The sequence below is a fragment of the Strongylocentrotus purpuratus genome, unplaced genomic scaffold (assembly GCF_000002235.5).
Source record: "Strongylocentrotus purpuratus isolate Spur 01 unplaced genomic scaffold, Spur_5.0 spur5_scaffold_12, whole genome shotgun sequence".
In the NCBI taxonomy this organism is placed as follows: Eukaryota; Metazoa; Echinodermata; class Echinoidea; order Camarodonta; family Strongylocentrotidae; genus Strongylocentrotus; species Strongylocentrotus purpuratus.
In genome coordinates this window covers 3222704-3244941 of record NW_022145597.1, presented here as the reverse complement: position 1 = coordinate 3244941, position 22238 = coordinate 3222704, and the positions used below count along the sequence as shown (strand labels likewise).

At 35.2% G+C, this 22238-nt stretch overlaps 1 protein-coding gene across 2 annotated transcripts in view; it reads left to right on the top strand.

Moving 5' to 3' along the window:
• LOC591550 (run domain Beclin-1-interacting and cysteine-rich domain-containing protein) overlaps positions 1–16197 on the top strand; it is a 42158-nt gene extending 25961 nt beyond the window's left edge. For both annotated transcript variants that reach the window (XM_030981612.1, XM_030981611.1), the window contains 9 exons: positions 4218–4286; positions 5123–5196; positions 6183–6247; positions 6990–7228; positions 8004–8065; positions 11630–11783; positions 12332–12422; positions 13631–13706; positions 14943–16197. In XM_030981612.1, the coding sequence (XP_030837472.1) occupies positions 4218–4286; positions 5123–5196; positions 6183–6247; positions 6990–7228; positions 8004–8065; positions 11630–11783; positions 12332–12422; positions 13631–13706; positions 14943–15009 (897 nt within the window). In that variant the 3' untranslated portion in view covers positions 15010–16197. The remainder of the gene's footprint in view (positions 1–4217; positions 4287–5122; positions 5197–6182; positions 6248–6989; positions 7229–8003; positions 8066–11629; positions 11784–12331; positions 12423–13630; positions 13707–14942) is intronic.
• The last annotated feature ends 6041 nt before the right edge of the window (positions 16198–22238 follow it).

Sequence of the window (22238 nt, the reverse complement as noted above, 5' to 3'; positions counted from 1 at the left end):
GGATTAAATACTGATTGCATATAATGCTTGATAGAATCTTGGGGTTTGGGTACATTTTCTGATGCAAGTTTCACGTCAATTATAGGACAGGAAGCAATGTGTTTGGAGGTATCGTATGTTTATCATGACGCCGAGAAAATATCGATTTGGAAATTGAGAGAAAATGTCATGTACATCGTTAATTTATCCTTTGTGTTATGATGTAAATCCTACTAACATCGTTTGCCATTATGGATTATTTCGGATATGAGAGATTGTGAAAGAGTAGAAGAAAGAATGAAGAAAACATTTTGCATGAAAAAGCGGGTGAAAATGGATGCAAAACAACTGAATCGTTTGTTCACTCGCCCCAAAGTAAACGCTTGTTGCATTATCGGCGGTATAACTTCAAGGAAACACTGATAATTAACGAAAATACCCGATGTTTGTGCAGATTCTAATTTTTCCAACACTATATAAATGTAATTATTACATATGCACAATATACACATGTCAAACTACATGTATACTTCCAAGGGAAAACATACAACAGTCTTGCAATTTGGCATGTTTTTAAAAATGATCTGTGTTTGGATAACATTTCAGATGTTATATCAAATGACCTTCAACATTATAGCCCTTGATTTTATCTTATTGTGAAGATTTCAAGAGATGAGGTGTAAGTTGAATGTATATTCCAGTTTGAATTATTTGTTGTAAAATGTATTTTATAACCGAATAAATACCTCTGAAGAGGAAATAAAAATAGAAAAAATCTCTGAGTAATAAAATCTGACCAATAGAATTAGGCCCGCCGGGAGCTTCGAACATGACCTTGATATTGCATATCAGTGAGCAAGTTTTGTTTGTTTATTTATTTATTTAAATACGGTGATTAAAAAACATGATTTCAGCTCTGCATAAACTGTTTTTCAGCATGTCCGTACATGGTACATTAAAATACATATGAATACACTTAATCATCAATATTCATGAGCGCATAGTCACGCGCGGTGTGAAGTTGGCAAGGCTCCAAGAAGTAAGGTCTTGGCGTGGGAACCATAACTTTCTCCCTGCCTGGGTGAGACCGTACATTGCGTAACATGCACTTTCTCTGTCATCAAGTCACTCAGCAATAGATTAAGATAAGAGTCAGTCGTTGAATGATATAATTATGTCAACAAGATAAGAGATACCGTAATTTGTTTCTCTTGAGACTTGGTGGAATGTGACAAGGGCCACGCGAGTGGAATAAATCAAGTTTAGGGGTGAACTATATTTGCGATATTTTCTTAGTCTTGCTTGCTATTATATTATTTAAAAAAAATTGGTCTTGCTATATATATTACTCAATCATACTCGACAGGATAATACGAAAATGATTACTTACTCGATGTCATTGCCGACAGAATAATAGGAAAATTATCATTTACTTCGATGTCATTGTCGACAGAATGATAAGAAAATGATTCATTAAATGATGTCATTGCCGACAGAATAATAAGAAAATGATTATTAACTTAATGTCATTGCCGACAGAATGATACGAAAATGATTATTTACTTGATGTCATTGCCGACAGAATGATACGAAAATGATTATTAACTTGATGTCATTGCCGACAGAATGATACGAAAATGATTATTTACTTCGATGTCATTGCCGACAGGATGATACGAAAATGATTATTAACTTGATGTCATTGCCGACAGGATGATACGAAAATGATTATTTACTTCGATGTCATTGCCGACAGAATGATACGAAAATGATTATTAACTTGATGTCATTGCCGACAGAATGATACGAAAATGATTATTTACTTCGATGTCATTGCCGACAGAATGATACGAAAATGATTATTAACTTGATGTCATTGCCGACAGAATGATACGAAAATGATTATTTACTTGATGTCATTGCCGACAGAATGATACGAAATTGATTATTTACTTGATGTCATTGCCGACAGCATGATACGAAAATGATTATTTCCTTGATTTCATTGCCGACAGAATGATACGAAAATGATTATTTACTTGATGTCATTGCCGACAGAATGATACAAAAATGATTATTTACTTGATTTAATTCTTTATACATTAGCAAACGTGATTCCTAGATCTGCATGAGGCTTTATAAAATCTGTCATTGTTACGTCACAATACAGCTTTCAATGCGTGCGCGATCTTAGCTCACCACGTGCGCGCTTTTAGCTAACCGCGATTTCTCACCGTTCAGAGAAATCCGCGCGTGCGCTCTCTCTTGCTAACCGTTTGCTCACCGTATGCTCACCGTTTGCTCACCGTTTGCTAACCGAGACTTTGCGGTGAACAACAAAATCATGGAGATTAACCTCGGAGGCTAACCGAAGGACATTGCGCACCAAACCGTTACCGAACCGATGTGCCAAAACCTTTGAGCGGTAGTGTATGTCCCTTAGGGGGTGGTTTCACAAACATCCTAAGTTGAACTTATCTCTAAGTTGGACTTAACAATTATGGAAAACCATGAGCATTTATGAAAAAAATTGTAAAAGTTATTTCAAAAGGCATAAAATGTTGATTCCAATCCTTCATATTTTCTATTATCAAGGAGGTTTCATGTTCTTGATGTGGAATTTATAAAAAGTCAAAAACTTGAAATTTTGCTTTTGAATATACTTTATTTTAAGGCTACAATGACTCTCCATAGTTTTTAACTCCAACTTTAGAGTTAAGTTTAACTTAGGATCTTTGTGAAACACCCTCCAGAAGTTCCAATTTATTGGTCAATCCACAGTGCTCCAAAATAGTTCCTTCCCATAGAAATGATGTAAGGGGGGGGGGGGTATTTGGAGTTCCAAGAAGTGACCTTTGAGTACAGGTGTCGTGGTCAAGTGGATACGTCGCTGGACTGTCGATCATAAGGTCCACGGTTTGAGTCCCGCCACGGCACTAATGTCCTTTGGCACGACATGTATCTACATTTGCCACACTCAACCCAGGTGATGTAAATGGGTATCTGGCAGGAATTAATTCCTTGAAATGCTGGTGCGCTGTAATGGCAGCTAGGCTAAAACCGGGGTAATAATAAATGCGCTTCGGAATAGAATTTCTAGATAAACGGTGCTATAGAAATTATTATTATTATTATTAGTGTGCATTTCGTATGCATGTCACAAACTATCTCAGTTGTTAGGCTACTGCTATGGAAAGTCTATTAGTCATCGTCTGGTAATTATTTATAGCTTTAAATGCATACAGTGTAGTTAAAATAACATCTTTCTCAACCCAGCTCACCCTAAAATAACATCTTTATTTGCTTGAAATTTGCCAATTATTTTTCTTTCTCAATAAAACCTGTCCTTTAACAGTGATAAATTCTAATTGAAAGAAAATTACTGCCATTAGAAATACATGTAGCTGAATATCTTGCTAAGACTTTGATCAATATAGAGCATTTAATGGTTCTTTCTCATACAAACAAATTATTTTCTGTGCCAACCCATTAATTTCATCTAGGCATTCATGTATTTCCTTGTTGTTTGCATTGCTAATTGGATGTGAAAATGTATTATGTCTCCACGCATTGTGAGTTTCCATTCCATTCATTTGTTTTCATTGATGATAAGACATGTACATGTACTACATAATTATGCAAATTAAATTGTCTCTCCCTTCAGTGGCTTACTTGAACATTGTACATGTATGTGTACATTGAAATATTATAATTTGTTATTGAAAACGTAATAAAACGGGGGCCTAGAGCTTTTTCAGCATGTGCAAGGTGGCTGCAATCTACACAGGTACTAACATTTAACATACATGTATTGTAATATCAACCGGTAAATCCACGAAGGATGTTGAGAAAGATGCATTGTACAGTGTGTACATGCACATGTATTTTATAAGCAGTCCTTAATTCAATGTGTGTTATTAAACTCAATTTGCAAAAATGCATGTACAAACTGTATTGTCTAGAACTTCGCACAACCACTTCTTAACAATATCAGGCCTGATAATTACCCAATTTAAATCGGTTTCCTGATTGGTTTTTGTTTTCTCCCGAGATTACCCCTTTTTTTCCTATTTTTCCCAATTTCTTACTCTTAAGGGGGGAGGGGGGATGTTATTAGATGTCTTTTTTGTTGGTGCTCACTATCACCTCTGCAATATAGAAAGAACAAATTATGAGCAGCCAGTGCAAGATTTGAAGACTGGCCAATCTTTTATTCTAGTTTGCCTTTTTTCTTGCAGCTGTTGCCTTTACCTAAGTCAGTCCCTATATCTCCTGATGACGGAGAGAACGCTGACCTCTATAAGAATGTGAGTCCAATATAATTATACTGTTTGTTTGGAGCCTCTGGCACAAAGTGCTAGTTTATTAGTTGTATCGATTGGAAATAAACAGTAAGTCTAAATATAAATTGAGGTTTTCTTTTGAGAATCATATTTATTGGTTCTTTTTCCTTGTTGATGAAATTCACTCACTGAAGCACTGTCCTACCAAGTACACATGTAATCACGATGAAAGTGTATAATAATTTGTTATTACCACATATGGTATACATGTATTTTCACCAAAATTATAGACATATTTAGAGAAACATGTAGTAGCATATCTTATGCTTGTAGTAAAGTGTGTCACTTTTTCCTCTAATCTTCTTTTTGTAAACATTTTTATTTCATGAACTTATCTTTTCCATGTAAGTTTATAAAGTGATCTTGTCATCTGTACTTTGTAGTTTGTTTTGTAACCATATTTCTGCTGTACTTAATAATGTACACTGCATAGGAAGTGTGTTTTTCAAAATACAGGTTGTTCAAATTTGTATTTTGAGACAAAAAACATTCTTAGATTAATCATATGTAATTAATGTGATTAATATTAATTCATACTGAGTAATTGCAGACTAAACAATTTCAATGACAACATTTTGCATTGCTGTGCAGGTGCAGTCAAGTCTGCTTTAGTGAGCACCCTGTCTACAAGCACATTTGTTGTTTCCCTTGAAAATGGTTTCTCATTGAAACATGTACTAAAGGACCCTGTCTACAACAAGCACATTTTGTGTTTCCCTTGGACGTTCGCTATAGACAGGTTTGACTGTACTGTATATTGGGCTAACTATTATTCTTTTCTGATGTCTCATTTTGCATAGATGCGTCTCCGTGGAAACCTTGAATGGGCTCCTCCCAGACCTCAAATTGTCTTCAGTATTCATCCTCCTCCCAAGTAAGTATATATTATATTCATTGCATCAGAGAACATTGTAAAGAGGCAACAGAATGTCTTTCAAAATGGGGGGGGGGGGGGGGGGGGGCAATAACAAAAAGGACACTTTCTTAAACAAAGGGGCTCCTACAAAGGGTACCCTCAAAGCAACAAAATTCAATTTTTAGACATTGCCCTATGCCCTCGATCTTAAAGACTTTCTGTTTAACTCTTAAGCTGCCCCCATGCAATGCACCCAGTGCCACAGTGCTAATCCCTATTGTGCCAGCCACTAATCCCCCGTGCCAAATTTATTTTAGGGTTGGTTCAAGTGCGTGTAGTTTAAATTGTTACTATGTTTGATCCACTATAACATCTCATCCGTACATTGTATTAAAAAAAATTGTACATTAAAGTTGTGGGAAATGTTACCCTCTTTCCATTGATACCAATATCATTTCATGAATCTATAATTTTGGTAAAGTAAATAAGCACTATCAGTGAGTTGTCAAATCAATCCGTTGTCTCATTTCCCGCACAAAATCTGAGGAGCCATGATCAAAACTGACAAATTTGATGATAAAATATCACAATTTTCTCAGGAAATCCAATGTAATTGTATAAGTGAAGCAGGCAAAATCGAAACAACAATAAACCCTCTACACAAATACAATAAGCATTCATGCGTGCACTCAATGGGCATCGCACAATAGGCATAAACAATTAGCGTGTGTACTTATGCATGAAAATGTGTAAGTGGCACGCGAGCGAATGAGAGTTTATGTGTGCATGGCAAGCGACCAGAAACACGATTATGTGAGCGTGGCACGCCAGCGCATGCACGGAACAGTGTTCTTGGCACGATATGAGTTAAGTGATCCAAAATATTGAACCAGTAACTTCTTCGGTACAAGTCCACATTTCTATTATCATATTAATTTGAGCTCATTCCAAATTGTTTCTGTTCACTTCTCCTTTTATTTGTATCTCTTTTCCTTGGACTGCAGACGGAAGCAGCTTGTTGCTAAGCAAAACTTCCGCTGTGCTGGCTGTGGTATGAAGGCAGAAAGGGGTAAGATGCTGGATTCTTTGCCTTAGGAGGAGTTTGTCATTTCCGTGTGAAAATAAATATAAAACATGCAATTTTTTAAATTTTTGTTTGGGGGGGGGGGGGACCAAAAATATCTAATATAAATTTTAAACCTTGATAATATATCCATCATCTATCTCTTTTATCCCTGTGCCTGATCTTAATGGGCCTTGTATTAACATTTATTGTTTTCACAAGTATGGAGTAGTGTTATCTCTATATGTGAAGACAGGGTCAAAACATGCCTATTTTCACCTTTTTTTTTTTCTTCTATTAAACAAAGTAGTGTCTCATACTACCATCATACACATGTATGTCTAAAATTTGCAGACATCCCAAATTAACATGTATTTCACAAGATGTCTACAACCTGAGACTTTGACAGTTTGATGAGACTCTGCATGGTTCTCCTGAAGTGACTGTAATAGTACAGTCAAACCTGCCTATAGCAACCACCCAAGGGAAACATAAAAAGTGGTCCTTGTAGACAGGTGGTCTTTAAAGACGGGTTTCTTCAGTACATGTTTCAGTGAAAAACCATTTTTGAGGGAAACAAAAAATGTGGCCTTTGTAGACAGGTGGTCACTAAAGCAGGTTTGAATGTAATAGTACAAGAACATGTACCCAGGCAACTACTTCCATATCTGCCAATGTGATACATAGGTACTGCACCATGGGGAAACAGTTTCTTTACACAAATACCTTTTGCTTTGATCTCTATCAGGTTTCCTGAAGCGGTTGCGCTACTGCGAGTACTTGGGCAAGTACTTCTGCCAGTGTTGCCATACCAACGCCTCATCTCCTATCCCCAGCCGCATCCTAAGGAAGTGGGACTTCAGTCGCTACCCGATCTCCAACTTCTCCCATGAGCTTCTGTCCAAGATCCAGGGTGATCCTGTCTTCAACGTGGCGGACATCAATGCCATCCTCTACAGGAAAGTGAAGCAAATGCAGGCTGTCAAGGTTAGTCAGGTCCTCATGAAGAATGTGGTCTTTAGGCGTTTACTGCGGTACAGGCTGTATTTGGTCACAGATATAGGGTTAAAGTTTTGTTTAGATTTGGTTTTGGATAGCAGACTTCAACCATACCCTCTACCGGAAGGTGTGTCATATGCAGCCTGTCAAGTTTAGTTGGGTTCTCCAGTGATCCAACATTTGCTATGGCAGCAATTTCTCCAGACTTAATCCGTACTTAAGCAATTATGTTTAAAAGTTCGGGACTGGGCTTTAGTTGGTTTTAAAGTTAGGTTTAGGGTTATAGGGTTAGGTTTAGTGTTTGGTCCAGGGTTGATGTTAGGAATTCATTTAGTCTAGGATATTGACTGTGTTGCAATTGTCACTGGACCATGTGTCATAGAACCAGTCATCTCGTTACAAAATGTGCTTATCAGGGATTCGTTCTAGTTTCTATTTCATCCAAGATACTGGATTAGAACTTAGGTCGAGATTGGGTTTTAGGGTAGGGCTGTGTTGAGGGAGGGTAAGATCATTTCAGTTTAATATGAAGCCATGAATTCAACTCATGATAGGACCTGGCCATGGAGAACTTGTGACAGGATTATCAATTATATCATCATACACCGTTTTAGTAATACTTTCAATGTTGTGAGTCACAAATCTATCACAACATGCTTAGCTACATGTAGTGTACTGTTTGATTTAACAAAACATTGTATCGAAGAAGAAAACATGCTACATTTAAACCATTAAAATGTACTTATTCTTTTAAATTCACCAGGACTTACGATCTCAGCTGTTTTTCCTCAAGGATTTCTTGAAGACATGCAGACTTTGTGAAAGGTAAGAGAAAGTGATTCACAATGCCTTGTGTGTACTTTTTGTTAAGCATTTGGGAAAATTATACCCAAGTCCTTTCAAAGAATGTTTTAGATCTGAAGTACATGAATGTGTTAAATAATTTAATTATCCTTTACTTCTGGGAATGCAATTAAATTCTGCATAAAGTTACATACTACATAAATGTACCTAAAGCTATATAATTGTTAAGAATCTTCTTTCAGTTTTTCATTTAGTCTAATGAAGTTTTGAAATCAAATCTTTTTTCTTTTGGGGGGTAAAATAACCATTTCTGGTCTTCTTTATTTCCTCATAATAATATAAACATCTTCACATTTGTAGCATCTGCCTCCATTTCTGGAGGGATATGCATGGTTTTCTAATATCTGTAAACAATGATTCAATAGTTAAAACAAAATATGAAGAAGTCTCTGTTTTGTTCTTTTCTTTTTAAATTCTTTTCCAACAAAGCTTTTTTGTAAATAGTGAAAAGTGCATAATTCAAAATAATATCAACATCTTTTTTCTTCTTTGAATTAAAATCAATACCAAATAATAGATGACATGGTTTGAAATTTAAATTAGACATGAAATATTTCTTTATATTCCTGTAAACTTCATTCCAAAACTTCATGACTTTGTTACAAGTAAAGGACATATGCATACAATCACCTGATTGATTAAAATGATAACATTGCTCAGTGGCATCAAATTGAAAACAAATCGTGATTTAGGTTTTAATAAATCAAAAGGGAAATCCTGCTATTCTTAATAACTCCATTTTGAGAGAAAATGAGTGACATGGAAGATAATTATTTATGGTGTACCTGCAGTAGAATGGTTGTTTTTCACCAGGACAGTGTAAACAAATTACTTAAAACCTATTATTATTATTTACTGAAAACCAGTCAACTGATACATGTGTACATTAATACAGTCAGGATTTCTCACTAAATTTCCTATTCTTTATTTGCTCATATATCTGCGATTATTTTCTGTACATCAAGAACTCAAGATTACTTTCAATAATAACAAAGATATTGACATGGCATAAAATGAATACACATGTATTATTAGTTCATTTATTTTGATTACTGTATTTTGCTTTTGTGATCAGTGAATCTCTTTAAAATCAATATTTTGAAGAATCTATGAGCTTACACATGTTCACTTAGTTAAATTTATTTATCAAAATGATCTCAGTAAAAAGAAATATATAAAATGATGTACACATGTATACGGATGTATATTTATGGGGGAGGGGAACTCGTCATATATTATGTGGGGGATTAATATGTAATCATATTTTTCTATCTATATTGATTCAACAATTTTCCAATCCAAAATATGGTGTGGCTCTGAGTAGAAGGTAAGCTATAATGAATGCACAGCCTCTATGTAATGTGCATGTAAGGACAAGATGTACTCTGTTTAATATATAGGCTACTGCATATATGTACTCATGCTCAATTGTGGATGAATATGTGCTGCATTTTATATTATTTCATTGATATGTTTATGGGCTGTCAACTGAGTAAACTTTTTCCAATGTGAAGGCTATGTTTTGGAATTCAGTTTAGAATTTTGTATTTCTTCAAACTGTACAAATTGCATACTAAATTATAAGCACTATTCTGTATTTGTTGTATTTCATAGATTGTTATTGTCTAAATGTGTCGTATAGTGAATGCCCTCATTAACTTTTTTTGAAAAGTCGAATATAAGTTGCTATCTTGTGATTTGTACTCAGCAAGTTGTGAACATTTTGTAATATGCTAATTTTGCTAATCTGAATGTAAAGAAGAAAAAAAAAAGCATTTTTTTTTGTTCCCCTCTTTTGTTTCTATATTCATCTACAGTTTTTAAAAAATATATAAAAAAGAGATAAATGAATAAATAAATATGAAATATAAACAAAGTGTAGTTGCAGCAATCTAGTTTGTATAATATTTTTTGTCTGATCATTATTGAATAAAGCTTTGTTTTTCTTTTTTCAGCAAAATGTTGATGCAGTATTTATTGCAATGGATATCACGTAGGCAAACTTTGTATCCAAAATAAATGTACTGTAAATGTACTCTATAAATAATGATAGGACAATATTTGACATATACATGTAGAGGTGTTGTGGTCGAGAGTGGATATGTCACCAGACTCTGGATCACAAGGTCCGCGGTTCAAGTCCCGCCGCGGCACTAATGTCCTTTGGCAAGACATTGATCTACATTTGCCACTCTCCACCCAGGTGTTAAATGGGTACCCGGTAGGATGCGAAAGCTAATGTGGTTAGATGAGCAAAGCTGTAACTCTGCTTTAACATAAACTAGATGATGATAGAGGAATGTAAGATTTGAGGTGGTTCAATGCACGTGCTACATGTCATTTTCACAGGAATATTTTCTCCTGATCCTGCTCTCTGTGTCCTCTAAGAAAGTGTCATTATGTATTGCTAAATCACTTATCAATGTTTAAACATATGTGTATATATATATATATATATATATACATGTATATATACAGTCAAACCTGTCTATAGCGATCGCCCAAGGGAAACACAAAAGGTCGCCTTTGTAGACAGGTTCCTTTAGTGTATGATTCAATGAGAAACCATTTTTAAGGGAAACAACAAATGTGGCCTTTGTAGACAGGTGGTCCTTGTAGACAGGTGGTCCTTGTAGACAGGTGGTCCTTGTAGACAGGTGGTCCTTGTAGACAGGTGGTCCTTGTAGACATGTGGTCACTAAAGCAGGTTTGACTGTACCTGTATATGTATCAGAACTAAGAAGCTAATATACATGTATGACCTATACATAGACAATTTGCCAATAACAAACTCAGAAAAAGAATAACCATCTGTATGTCTAGATACCGTACTCAAAAACAAGCAGAATGTTGCAATGGTGCTTTAGACCCAACAGTTAATGTAATGTTACAGTAAAGTGTATGTGTACAATATGAGAGGTTCTTGCTATGCTGGTATTAAAATCAAAAGAAGAAAAAAAAAGGAAGGAGGGGGAATTGTTTATCAAAACTAAAGCTTTTATCAAGCTTCAACTGAATGAGTAATGATTTTTGAAGGGCATTTTACATACAGTACATATATACCTTGGAGAAAAATCTTGAACAGAAAATTTAGTCATCAATAGAAGACTTCAAACAAAAAGTGATGTGGACTTTTTTATTATTCTTCCTTTTTTCTCCTTTCTTTTCTCAACCTCATGAAACATGTACATGTGCCATCATCATGTTACATGTATTTTCATTCTTCCACAATCTTTTCACCTCATTATACATGTGTACCCAGGTGTCAAATGGGTACCTGGTAGGATGCGGCCGTCATTGTTGGTCAAACAGGCTGGAATGCTCCCCAGGGAGTGGAGATTGTGCACACAGTGTGTGCGGGCAAGCACTGAATCCAATGACCGGTGTAATAGTATATTTGTAAAGCGCTTTAGAGACATTTGTATTAAGCGCTATATAAAAAATTAAATATTATTATTATTATTATAATATCTAATATGGAATGTGCAGAAACTATATAATGAAAGTCTCTTGTTTACTTTGCAGTTTGAAAGCGTCGTACGACAATCAGCCTGGTCATTGGATGGGTCAGCCTGACCTTTACTCATTAAGTGACCTTCTCAATGTCCGAAGTGGAGAGCTGGAGAAAGCCCTAGCTCAACTTGTTCTAGATGGTGTTACTCATGTCAGTCAGTGTCAGGTAAGACTTCCTAATAACATTTCATTTATAAAGTGCCTTTTCATATTAAAGTCAAACCTGTCTATAGCGACCACCCAAGGGAAACACAAAAAAAGGTCTTTGAAGACAGGTGGTCTTTGTAGACAGGTTCCTTTAGTACATGTTTCAATGAGAAACAATTTTCAAGGGAAACAAAACATGTGGTCTTTATAGACAGGTGCAGGTCACTAAAACAGGTTTGACTGTATAAAGATACAAAGTGCATAAAAAGAAAATACTACGAACAAAGCAAAAGAACATTATACATTGATTACTAACACAGAGTATACATGTAAATCTTACTTTATGAGAGAAAAATTTCACATCATGGTTGTTTTTATTCATCATGTTATTGTCCCAAAACTCTTCTTTTTTCCTTTTATTTTATTTTGTTTTGACACGTTGACATCTTCTCATCTTAAGAACCTATCTCCTGGTATTCTACTTCTACACACCATAACATTGGAATTTGTGTAATGTACATGTAAGCTTGAAGTTATTCGCCCATTTGTATATGTTTGATATTTCAGCTGTGTCAAGCCAAGGGATTTGTATGTGAATTGTGCAATAAAGATGAAGTCATCTTTCCATTCCAACTCAACTCGACCTATCAATGTTTAGGTAAGTTCCTGAATTAAAGGCGTCGTTTAACAATGTAAAATCTGAGATGCACGGCCCTACGTGTTATCAGTGCCTGTAATATGATATAATATTGAAGCCCTAAAAAAGAATCGTGCTTCAAAATGATCAAGAAGTGCCTCAAAAAAGTAAAAATCTTTGAGTGACCGGTTTTACCATACTCCTTTTCCCCAATAGACTGTACTGTTATGAAAATTTGTAATTCCAATCATAAATATCTTGATAATCAGACAGGCGATCGGCTTGTAGAAGTCATGGGGTTCCTGACCAACCTAAATGTTTATAATTATGATTGCAGCATGAGCTAAATCCAGGATTTTGTTTCAGAATCTGAGACAAAGTTTAATACAGGATCCCTTTAAGAGCCATTTTGATTTCTTATTCATTATTAATTGGTGATAATGTACTAGAGCAGTGGCAACCCTCTTATCTTTAGCATCATAGCCCCATCTGCCATTCATTATTCTCTCATGAGCACAACTACCGGTATACAGTTGTAATAATAGCTACATTTACCAGGATATTGCGCACTTATCTATTCCAAGGAACGAGCCTTCATGAAAATGACGCCTGGCTTGAATGCTCCCCAGGGAGTGGAGAATGTGCATACATTGTGTGCGGGTATGCCTGAATCCGATGACCGGGGTAATAATACATATCTGTAAGGCTCATTGAGATGGCCTGCTGTCCTGAAATGCGCTTTATTACATAGTACATTTATTACCCTATGCTGGCTTTAGCCCACCTACTCTAAGATGCTAAAATTATTCAAGGAATACATCCTTCCATGTACTCATACACATGCACTAAACCTGGGTGAAGCGGGGCATATGTAGATTCATGTCTTGCCATAGGGCGTTAGTGCCGCGGCAGGACTTGAATCGTGAGAATGCATTCCTGATCGTCAAGGGCAGAGAATTCCACAGAGCTGGAGCTGAAACCACAAAGGATCGGTCTCCATAGGTATTCATATCATGTACTGCAAGGAGGTGTTGTGATGATGATCGAAGTGTACTGTATGTACTGGATTGTGCTTACATATTTATAGATGTACCTGTATTATTGTGAGGTAAACATAGAGCGTGTTCTTGATTTCCCTTCTCTTTCTTTCTTTTATTTGTTTGTTATGTACACTTATACTGTAATCTTTTGAAGGTCCCTGTCATTTCTATGATTTTGTTTCCTAACAGATTGCTGGGCCTGTTACCACACAACATGTTTCCTGAAAGAAAACAAGTGTCCAAAGTGTGAACGCATCTTAGCAAGGTAAATCACAAAAAAGTTCTTGAAAATGATTTTCTACTTAAGTCCGATTCTATGAAAAAGGAGATTCTTAACTTTCAAATAATATATGACTCATCAGAATTTCATGTCCCTATTAAACACGATGAAGAAGAAAAAATAGAAGAATGTCCAGTCTCAAAGCATGTTAGTATTTAGAGAAAAACTTTAATAAGGTACTTAAATTCTGCTGTGTTTTTGCACTCTGACTCTCAAGGAGACAAAAAGAGATTAAAATTCTACAAACATTTCAGTAAAGGGACTACATGAAGGTAATAGGTCTGCAAAACTCTGCCAAAATACCAACGTTAAATTGTTTAGTGCTTCCCAACTGTGTACGTACATGTAAATTCAGAAAGTATACTCTTTCAAGAAATGCTAATTAAACCACAAATTTGACTATCCTGACCAAAGATACCTTTTATGAGCTCTAACTGAAAATCACACCATACAACTTTTTGATGGTTCTGCTGTGCCTGGTTATTATGTTTGATGCTTCTTGAAGGATATTATTATTTTCATTTTAGCACCCATTATTACAAATTCTTTTTTTTTTTGTATGATTGCATTTCCTTTGATCTACCTATAGAATAGTATGAATTTCACGTAAGATATTAATAGAAAAATTGTATTTAATTTTTTTTTTTTTAATCAATTTTTTTCTGGTTTGCTACTTGTTAAATTCAGTGGTTCAATTATTTTTTAAAAAGCTTTAAAGGGAATTAAGCATTTGTATCTTACATTGGGCAACACAAAGAGTACATGTATTGGTTTAGTTTGTTGTTATTAAGTTTGTTTGACTTTTACAGTCATGTATACAATTCTACATGTACAGTACATGCATGTATCCATGATCTGCCACCGACTTGTCTAAAATATCTTTGCATTGTGAGATCAAACTTAAAGGGGGGGGGGGGTAGGATGGCAAATACTGGTTTAATATCGCATCTACAACTTCTTTTGGACAACTGCACGTAAACAAATGGACTTGATTAACGATCAGCGCGCTCTAGCATTCACGAAACAGACCAAAGTGTTCTTCACGCTTCGGTTCCGTATAGGTTGGATGCACGTGAATACTGTGGTCGCGTAGTCCATATTCATATCATAACCGATTGGCCCCAAGGTCAGGCCACGGGAAAGACACATGGTTTTGTCATGCTACACTCCCTTTAAGGCTCTCAAGATCTGACCAAAGTTTTTCATTGTTTCCCTCCGTAGACGTGGCGTGATTGCAGCTAAGGCAGAAACAAGCGATGAAGACCCACCAAGTCAATCCTCTAGCTAGCAATGACTACAGTCCTCCCATGCTCTGCATCCCGCAAGATCACAACTTCATCAACCTCTTTGTCGTAAGAAAAGGAAAGGCATTCATTTTCATCTATGAGTAAAGACTTTTGAGGACATTGCCATAATCCCCCTCAAACTACTGATGGAGACAAGATGAATCTATATAGTGAGAACAAACTTTGATGGACTTCTTTCTTTCCATACAGTCCAGTAGCTTTTAATGAAAAGAATGAGCATTTTGTCCTAAACCTCTTGTGGACTTTACAACCATCTCTTACTCGGACTAAATCTTCCTTTCTGCTCGAGATGTGGTGTCGTTGTAAGGAAGATGGAGGCAGCTGATAAAGGCTAGCAGAGTTATTCGTCTTGCTCCAAGCAACTACAGTATGATGAACTTCTACATTTCCATCGCTGTAGTGAAAGGGAAAACACTTACAGCTTTTTGTTCTTATAAATCTCTTGAAGACATCATCATCTTTTCTCAGACTTCTTCCTTTCTGCAATGATGGGATGTTGATTTAGAAAAGAGGAGATGACGAATGAATCCCAGTAGAGTAGCCCATGTATGTACATGTACAGTTATATGTGTTAACATACATGTATGTAATGAGTTATTCATGTTCATGTATATACATTTTTAAAGGAATATCCTGGGTATCTGTGGATGCAAACAACACTTGTACCACATTAAATGATTTTGTGAGATAAAGATAGAAATATATTTTAATTCATTCCAAAGAATTATATATTTGTGAAATGTTAGAAATATTTATGTATTTTTTTTCTGCATATGTTTTTAAAGCTGAAATATATTTAAAGGGATGTGCAAATAATAGAATTATAATGTCCTGTACTTGTATGGTACATAAACAGTTCATAACCTCAAAATGATGAGAAAACACTGATATACGGTATATATAGGAGTCAATTGTAAGAAATTTGTATCATTCCTATCCTTAACAGTAATGTCTTGATTTTGCTAGAATCTTTCTTAGTGTCTTACAGCTCATTCGGATATGATGCAGTAAACCGCCGCAAAACAAAATCAGCAGATTTTTTACATGTGAATGAATGGCGACTGTGCGCAACATAGGTCCTGCGCCTTTAGAGTACCGAAGCTGTGACGTCATAAAAATCTATTTTTAGAATTTCTATAAAAAAATCTTCATTTTCCAAAAGAGCATAAAAAATAATGTCCAAATGTCGAAAACCAATTGAATATGTTTGTTAAGTATTGGCTGAGATATGACCATCTGAATAAAAAGATTGCCTATAGGAACTCAGTGTTATATGCTCTGGCTCCTAACCATCAGGAGCCAGTGCATATAACACTGAGTTCCTACAGGACATGTATATATTCAGATGGTCATATCTCAGCCAATACTTAACATATTCAATTGGTTTTCGACATTTGGACATTATTTTTTATGCTCTTTCGGAAAATGAAGGTAAAATTGAGAAATTCTCAAATTAGATTTTTGATGACGTCACACTTCACCACTCTATTCACTGAGCTCTGTGTTATAAGATGCAGAGATGTGTACACCTTGGAGAGAAGGTCGAGTTCTGGGGAGAGGTGAAAACAATTTTTGAGCGTTATCATTGTTAGTATGCAAGTGTGGAAGAAAATCAGAGAAAGAATGTTGCCTGAAAAGCATGGCTCTTCAAATGCCTCGGAGGTCCGATTTTTATGCCACATGTTTGTGTGCCGGTAGTCCCATATACATCTTTCTGTGTACAGTGCTTGTTACTTTACCAAGATTTGGCCAAATTTCATATCATTTTGATGATTCCAGAACCTTGCAGTACACACCAATATACTTATATGATCAACCTTCTCTGATCGATTCCACACCATTTCTATCACAATGCAATCGCATGACCAGAACTCATCTTTATCTTTAAGTCATAAAAAAGGCCATGGTTCTGCTGTGTCATGTCTGAAAGAGGATTAACTCTAACATCTTACAGTGTCTTGTATAGAGTAGAAGGAGAAAAGTTGCCAACAGATTTACATCTACCTGTAATTCAAGAAGGTCGGACGTACAGTATTATTAGCACACAAGAGATTCATATTGTCTTGTGTTGACAATGAGCATATCTAGTCATATCCGTATGTAAGTATAAACAGACATCATAAAACTTTGTCTTGCCTACATGTATAAATGTTCGGTATATATACATGTAGTACACTGTACCTGTCCTTTCAGAATTGCTGCATTGTGGAAAGTGGTGCATGAACTCTTCAAAAAGTTGGTTTCTTTATGAGGAGTTGAAATATTTATATGCATTTGTGCATCGTAATTCTTTCAGAATTCATTGTGAGGGCTAAAGTTTGAAGGTTAATATACATAAAATACATACATGTAGAATAGAAAAAATTTATGACGAGTTGAAACATTTATACGCATTGGTTAATCGTAATTCTTGGAGAATTCATTCTGTGGGCAAAAATTTGAGGATCAATATACATAGAATTTATGAGGAGTTGGAACATTTATATGCATTTGTGCATCATAACTCTTTCAGAATTCATTGTGAGGGCAAAAATTTGAAGGTTAATATACAGCTGAACCCGTCTATAAAACGACCGCCCAAGAGAAACACAAAAAGTGGTCTTTGTAGACAGGTTCCTTTAGTACATGTTTCAATGAGAAACCATTTTCAAGGGAAACAAAACATGTGGTCTTTGTAGACAGGTAGTCCCTAAAGCAGGTTTGAATGTACATAGAATCCCCTATTTCAATGATAAGCCTTTGTGAATGTGATAAAAGTTGTCCTTTTCTGTTCATGTAAAAACCATCAAATGATGTCATTATGTATCTGATGCCAGTACAAAGGCCTTGCTCACACAGTGAAGGTTCTTAGTTGCGTGGTGCTAGACAGTTTATCTGGCCAGCCAACATTAGTACATCTTCATGCCTTATTCAAATTGATATGTAATGCCTCGATCCCCTCTGACTCTTCATGTACATGTAGGCACCAAGAAATCTCATTCATTGGCAAATAGACCTTTATATCTTTCATATGCAATCAGACAATGTTTAAAATGTATATTAAAGTAGGAACAACCAAAGGTAATTGTGCTGTATTGATTATAAGGGAAAGGTATGGAAGCGTCACCCTGGGAGTGGCCATGCATGCATGGTGCAGTGTACATGTGATATTCACAGGACTCTATAAACAACATGTTGTATAGAATTGCCTGCCTGCAAAATAAACACCAACGTACCTTTGTACATGCCGTCAGTGGTAATATTGAAAATGGCACGATTCAAAGCCAGCCTTTTTTTATGTGTAACAGCATAACCAAGACAAAAATACACAAAGTGAAATTCTTCTAAACAGTTTAAATTAAAATTTATAAACGTCTGTTTCATGCCTCATTTATAGTCATTTGTTTTCACTGCAGAGATGAGTAGAAATTAAATTTTTAAACTTTAAACTGGATATTTCAAGTGCCATAGGATTTCCAATACCAACATTGTGAACATGGAGTGCATTGATCTATGAGAGCACAGATCTGCTAGATTAATTCGATTTTTGTTCTTTTGTAAATGTTGACCTTATTCTTTGGCTTACTGCATATTGTTTTATTATTTCCTTGTATACATTTTTGTCTACATATTTGGATCAAGTATAAGTCAGAGATATGATTTCATGTCTCAAGGAACTCAAAATAATATTGTAACCCTAAAAGCCCTACTTTTAAATTTTCTCAGCCAGGGGAATATTTGAAGTAAAAACAAAATGAGTTCATGCCTGGATTTCACATGGTGTTTTAAATTACTGTATGATAAATTATCACAAATCGATTATTCAAAAACATGTAAATGTATAAGGTTACATGCTTCCGCAACTTTTTTGTTTCTTAAATACAACATTGAAGCATGTTCATACATGTAACTTAGGAAAGTATATATATATGTTAACAATTCTAGAATATGTGACAAACCTATTTTAATTCTACTTTGGATACAATCAATTATTTTAAGTGTAAGTGTAGTTGCAACATTTTGTTTTGCTTGACTACTTTAATACTGGTGGTTAGAATTTAATTTACACTAAATTTCAAGACTTTAAAGTGTCTCAAACCTTGTGCGGATTCCAACTGCCGCTCTTTGATAGACTTTAGGCAGTTTTATCTTCGCTTCGATGATGTCGAGGCAACTGACAGCAAGAAACTGTGAGCAATCACCTGGCTTGAGAAAGTCCACAGGAGTGGACAAAAGCTTGCCGACTAAATGTTAGGGTTGTTTATAGCTTGAACTAAATGTTAGGTTCAAGCAAGTCTCAAGGTACAGTTAGCCTGTTAAAACTTCTGAGAAATGATCTCAGAAATCCTTGCAATTTTTAATAATCAGTACATGTACCTTGCATCAAGTCATACACATTAGAATTCTACACATTGCAAAATTGTTTGTAGCATTCAAAATGCCAGTCTAATAAATGTTTGTATATTAAACTAGCCTCGATAGATGACCAACAGATATTTATATACATGTATATCAATCAAATTAAATTGTACAGCAAAATATTTTTATATTGTACATGTATTACAATACAAGATGAATATTCTATGGTGAACAAATGTTTGATTTAAACAGCTTTATTGATGAATTTATTCTTTGTATGTTGCATGTATGTTGTTTTTTGCTTTTGAAGAATAAAAGAAGACTATTTGGCAACTTCCCAAAGAAACTAAGAATTATGGTATTTACTTCTTCTTTTTTTACAGCTGTTGCTTGAAATGTTCATGACAGCCACTGCCTACAGCATACCTGCCAACCACCCCGATTTAGGCGGAGTTCCTCCGCATTTTTCATACCAACTCCGAATTCCGAGTGCATGCCTCAAAACTCCGATTTTTTTTTGATTTTTTTAATTTTTATTTTTTTTTTTTTTTTTTTTTATTTATTTTTTTTTTTTTTGTTTGAAGTGTAATGCACTTGGAGAGTATATAACTATTATGTTTGTATTTTGAAATGTAAACCACCTTGAGCATGTTCATGTAAAGGCGCTCAATAAATACCAATATGTATGTATGTATGTATGTAAGACTAAAGCATAACACAGCACTGATAATCAGATCACGCCGACATCCGCGCTCGCGCTCATAGAAGATATACACAGCGACATGGAAAAAAAAAATAGACCCTAAAGTCCTGTGTACCCCCCCCCCCCCCCCCCCCCAATCTACGGGCTACTACCCCAATCCTTCGGTGGTTCGCGACCTCGTAGTCCATCCAGAAAAATTTACTCCTAATTTCTCTTGTCTCAGGTTGGCAGGTGTATGCTACAGTAATAAACTTTTTGGTTTTGCAAAAAATTGATACGTGACCCAAATATTTTGTGACATGAAACATTCATCAATCTTTAACTTTTTCTACAAGAAATTCTTTTTGTTTTACAACATTCCCATTCAGCAGGCATATCCTTAATCCTTATATGGGTATCAGACATCAATGCACAAATGTGTATTTCCAGAGTCTTACCAATGAATGTGTAATTATACATCGGGGAGCTTCTCCTTTATACATATATTTATATAAAATAATAATAATACAAAATATAAATAATAGTAATAATAAAGACATTTATAACGTGCAACATATCCACCCAGAGGGTGCTCAAGGTACTTACAATGAACAGTAGGTTCCTTATACAAAAATATAACTGTAATCCCCATCCCCACCCCATCAAGCTGTAAAGAAATACAACAACAAAAGGAAAATGACTTGTGAATAGTATTGCAATTGATAAATATGTGGGTTTTTTATTCATATTTTGTGCATGAACATTACATTTTCACATACATACAATATTGTGCATTTATTTCCTTAATGTTAAAGACCGGTTATGGTCATGCGTTTGCATTGTGAAAGAAATATTGTGAAATCGATCAGAAAAGGCTGATCATGTACTGCAAGGTTCTGGAATCATCAAAATGATAAGAAATTTGGCCCAGTCTTCATAAAATTACAAGCACTGTACACAGAAAGAAGTATATGGGACTACACACATGTGTGCGACACATGCGTTTTTATCTCTCACACATCAATAGATAAACTAATTTACCAAATATACTTCTACGACGATACTCGGCAGGATCTAGGTTCTTGGTCTAAATATCAATTAGTAGGCGGTTTCCCGGCAAATTTTTTATCATTGTGTATTATTCAAAACATATTCTTTCACATGATTGGTAATAAGAGCTTCCATTTCATTTTTTGAAATTGGGGTGTTTCCAATACTTTAAGCATTACATAACAATTATCATAACATCACCACAATAGATATTGGGTACTGGCACAGGATTTAGCTACAGGAATCATTGTTTTGTTCCATCATATGGTTTTTTTTTTCTCACAAATGGAAATGGACGAAATGGACGAACATTGTTTTCAAAGAGCATTTCTAAATTGAGAACAAACTAAAACTTTGAATTCAAGTAAATCAAATCTTTGTGACACCATTAAAGGAAATATTTTTTGGGTGAAAAAAATATCCATTTGAAGGAACAGGTAAAAATAGATATGTTAATAACATTCACAATCTATTAGTCTTTTTCTCTAGGGCAAAATATGCTTGAGAAACGGTACTCTATTACATTTATAAAAAAAAATTATATTGAACCTTTCTAAGCTTAAGTCATGACTAAATCTTTGCATTCCAAAATTTTAGCACAGAAAGTTCTTTAGCACATGTATGTATATACACACTGAGCACACATATACCATACACTAAAATTATTTAAAGTCGATTTTTGCACTCTCGCAAACAATGCCTCCTGTTCATCCAAGCGTGAACACATACCACACAAAAATGATACCAAATGATTTGGGATAAAACACTCTTTCATAAGATGTCTAATAATTTACTGTTCATAGATGATCTTAAAAATAATTAGCAATTTTCTAGGTGTAAACTTTTTTTGACTCACACTGTAGTGGAAACGGTCCTTGATTCTCTCTCTTTATTTAACTTAACTTTCCTTGCTTGAAGATGAATGTACGTTAAGGACCCTATCCGATGAAAATACAACTTTTTATCAATGGAAAGCCGAAAGAACAAAATATTCCCCTGTTCAGTATTGCACAACAGCAAATTAAATCCTTATTTTCTGCACCTCTCCGAATTACAGGTGAAGGGGAGTCAAATTTGCCGGAGTTACAGTGACGGCATAATAATTATGTGTGTGATCCGCCTATATAGCTGATGCGACGA